This window comes from Pungitius pungitius, chromosome 14 (genome assembly GCF_949316345.1).
Source record: "Pungitius pungitius chromosome 14, fPunPun2.1, whole genome shotgun sequence".
NCBI classification, from domain to species: Eukaryota; Metazoa; Chordata; class Actinopteri; order Perciformes; family Gasterosteidae; genus Pungitius; species Pungitius pungitius.
Genome location: NC_084913.1, coordinates 2,319,062 through 2,322,224, shown reverse-complemented (window position 1 = coordinate 2,322,224; position 3,163 = coordinate 2,319,062). Strand labels below are relative to the sequence as shown.

General features: G+C 46.7%; 1 protein-coding gene across 1 annotated transcript; it reads right to left on the bottom strand.

Moving 5' to 3' along the window:
- Positions 1-948: 948 nt before the first annotated feature.
- On the bottom strand, positions 949-3,052 carry LOC119227272 (probable N-acetyltransferase camello). Its single transcript, XM_037485912.2, has 2 exons — positions 2,810-3,052; positions 949-2,059 (listed from the first exon to the last, which is right to left on the bottom strand). Exon 2 carries the CDS (start codon positions 2,041-2,043, stop codon positions 1,369-1,371), a length of 675 nt encoding a protein of 224 aa, XP_037341809.2. The 5' UTR covers positions 2,044-2,059; positions 2,810-3,052; the 3' UTR covers positions 949-1,368.
- Between the last annotated feature and the right edge of the window lie 111 nt (positions 3,053-3,163).

Below are 3,163 nucleotides of genomic sequence, written 5' to 3'. Positions count from 1 at the left end.
GACCAGCGGCTCCGGACCAGCGGCTCCGGACCAGCGGCTCCGGACCAGTTCAGAAGAAGGGCTTATTAAAGAGTTTCTCTAAGGCAAAACGTGGGTTTTTCCTCTGTCGTTTATGTTGGTGAAATTAGACCGTATTAAAAAGTAGGATGGAGGAAGGAAGCAGGTGAGCGCATCTCCACAAAATAAAAACTTAAAACATAAAACCAAAATTAAGCAGAAGGATTCAACAGCATTTGGTCTGTGGGGGTTTTAGCACATTTTCCAACATATTTCTGTCCCGGTTCTGTATTTTATTATTTTGTATTCAGTGTGTTCTGTGGTTTAAATCACAGGTTTGTCGCTCTGTAACGAAAAAGAAACATCAGCTAGAAAGACGCGTAGCATTCAGCCCATGAAAACGTGGTTCAGGTTCCTCGTCCGTCTTCTGGCTCCCATGAAGCTCAGAGCAGTTTGTCCCGTTATATATAATATAATAATAACAATATAGATGATGGTGAACAGGTTCCAGGGTCCATCACAGGCCTCCAGCAACACAAAGGAGAGAGGAGATGAAGAATGTGGAGCGAGCAACAGGAAAATCGCTCCCTGAGCACATTCCAGCTGTGAACAAACCGCTGAGATGCATCACAGCTCATTGGCAGATGAAAGGGTGAAGAAGAAATAACACACGCATATCGACCACGTCAGAGGGCAAACGTTTACACCTGAATACAAGTGAACTGTAAAGTGGAGAGCAGCACGGGGCTGATAATAATCAGACCTTCAGCTCACCAGTGTTCATTAACATCTCATTTGCTGCATAATCTCAACAGGGTTTGATTAAAAAATGAAATACTTCTGCTCTCCTTTCCCCCCAAACGTTACTTTAGAAAGTAAAAGTTATTGGAAACATTTGAATTTGAGGTAATATGACATTATGAGAGATCACTGAATAAATCGAATCCCGTATGATGACATTGACAAAACTGTTTAATGTGGATTCATCGCGTCATGATCCGCTCATTTAGAGAATTTAGAAAATACAAAATAAAAGAATGCTACGAAATCATAAGAGCAAGTTCAGATTCATTTAAGTGTAATTTAGAAAAGAAATCGTTTACACACTTACGCTTCACTTTGAAGCAGCTCAGTCATCACAAACAGACTTCAGCCATAGCAGATATTCCTCTTAACTGCAAAGGAGTTATTGTGTTAGTAGAGTAACCAAACCTGACCTTCTCACTTTCAAGTGTGTGTGTGTGTGTGTGTGTGGTCCCTCGTGTGAAGTGTCTGCTTGCCTTAAGCGCAATGCATGCTGGGAAAAGCATAAGCACAGAAAACCGGACGAATGAACAGCAGAAATGTCTCGCACCGTCCTTTGCGTGTCTCTCACTCGCTCTTCCCCCCTTTCTGCAGATCGAGCCTGTATTCAAACAGGGTGAAGTTTGTGATCTTGGCGGCCAGCTCCGGAACCACGAACTCTCGGGTCTTCTCGTAGCCCAGGCGCTCGTACAGCCGCTGGGCGTCCGTCTGCACCACGGAGGTGAACAGGACGACCGCCGCGTAGCCCCGGTCCCGCGTGAAGTCGGCCACGGTGCGGCACAGGGCCGTGGCGATGCCCGCGCCCCGGTGGCTGCGGCGGACGGACATGCGCTTCAACTCCAGGCAGGCGGGCGCGTCCTGGTTGGGGAGGCAGGCCGCCGTGCCCACCACCCGGCCGTCCACCTCGGCCACCCAGAAGCAGCTGTCCCTCGCCCGCATGTAGACGCCGCCGATGTCGTTGAGGTCCATCCGGAGGGAGGCGTCGATGTAGCTGTTGAAGATGTAGGCCACGAGCTGCCGGGCGCCGGCCAGCAGGAGGGTGACGGCGAGGACGGGCAGCAGGAAGGACCTGGAGCTGGTCATGAGAGCGCAGAAGACGCACATGAGCAGCATCTGGGTGGGCGGCTGCTTCAGGAGGTGCAGGAAGGACGAGGGCACGTGCTCGCTCATCCCCAGCGTGAAGATCTCCTTCACCGCCTCGGCGTCGTCGTCCCGGAACCTCCGGATCTGAACGGCGGCCATGACTCAGCCCGGCGCTCTGCGGGCCAGAAAGTAACGGGTGACAAACGACTCCAGACGAGCACGTCGTTCAACTTAAACTGTGCTCATTCTGTGTGTGTTTTCAGCATCACGCTTGCCCTTAAATATTTGAACTCTTGTGCAGTGTTTTAGATCCTTACAAGGTTTGCCAAGTAGAATAGTCTATTTTTATGGGATAAAAATGAACGACAATTTAGGCAGTTCAGGTTGCCAATTCAACTACTTGAATTCAAATTAAACATGTGATGTATTTATCAGAGGTGGTAAAGTATAATTTAACGTTATATACTTCTATATTGCTATCGCTCAGTTTGAATAACACAATAGAAAGTAGACCACAAAAGGCAAATGGATGATATTGTGCTTGCATTGGAATAGATTCATATTTAACAAGTACGAAAACGAGGCAGATATCAGTCGCAATGCTTAAATAAATGAACACCGGATGGTAAACAGCGGAGCCGATGACCTCCAGTTACCGTTAACGGTATAACGGCTTTTAACGAACAGCTAGGTCACGGGACCTATTCCCACTTTGTGAGCCATTACACAACCCCGTCACGTCGTTATGAAAACACTCTACACATTCAATATTCATAATTAATTAATAATGTCCCATTCGAAGACGACAACTCGCTAATTCCTGATTACGTTAGCCAACAGCGGCTAGCATCAGCGCTAGCTTCGCGTAGCTACCACGGATTGGATTTGCTCTTGAGGAATAAAATCGGTAAATAAAGACAATTACCGTGTTTTCTTGAATGCTTTGAGAGAGCGGGTCCTCGTTGTGCTGAACCCGTACGTGTTACAGGAGGCGCTGAAGGTAGCAAAGATTCCAGAAGTCAATAAAGTATATTTTAATTCGCCTCTTACTTCCTCAAATGGAATTTGATGCGTTCACGGAACATCTGTGAATGGGATGAATAATCCGTCAGATCAGTATGTACAGTACTTTAATAAAACGGCAGCCTTTTACCATAGGATGTTTTTTTTCGACCAACATTTTAGGTTATATTATGTTACGTTTCCATCCCACATGTGTATTAAAATATGTTGAAGCAATTTCCCCTCGGTGAGGCTCATCATTTCACTACATAATGTT

Coding starts and splice junctions, on each gene's coding strand:
- LOC119227272 (XM_037485912.2), bottom strand. CDS start 2,043: ATGGCCGCCGTTCAGATCCGGAGGTTCCGGGACGACGACGCCGAGGCG.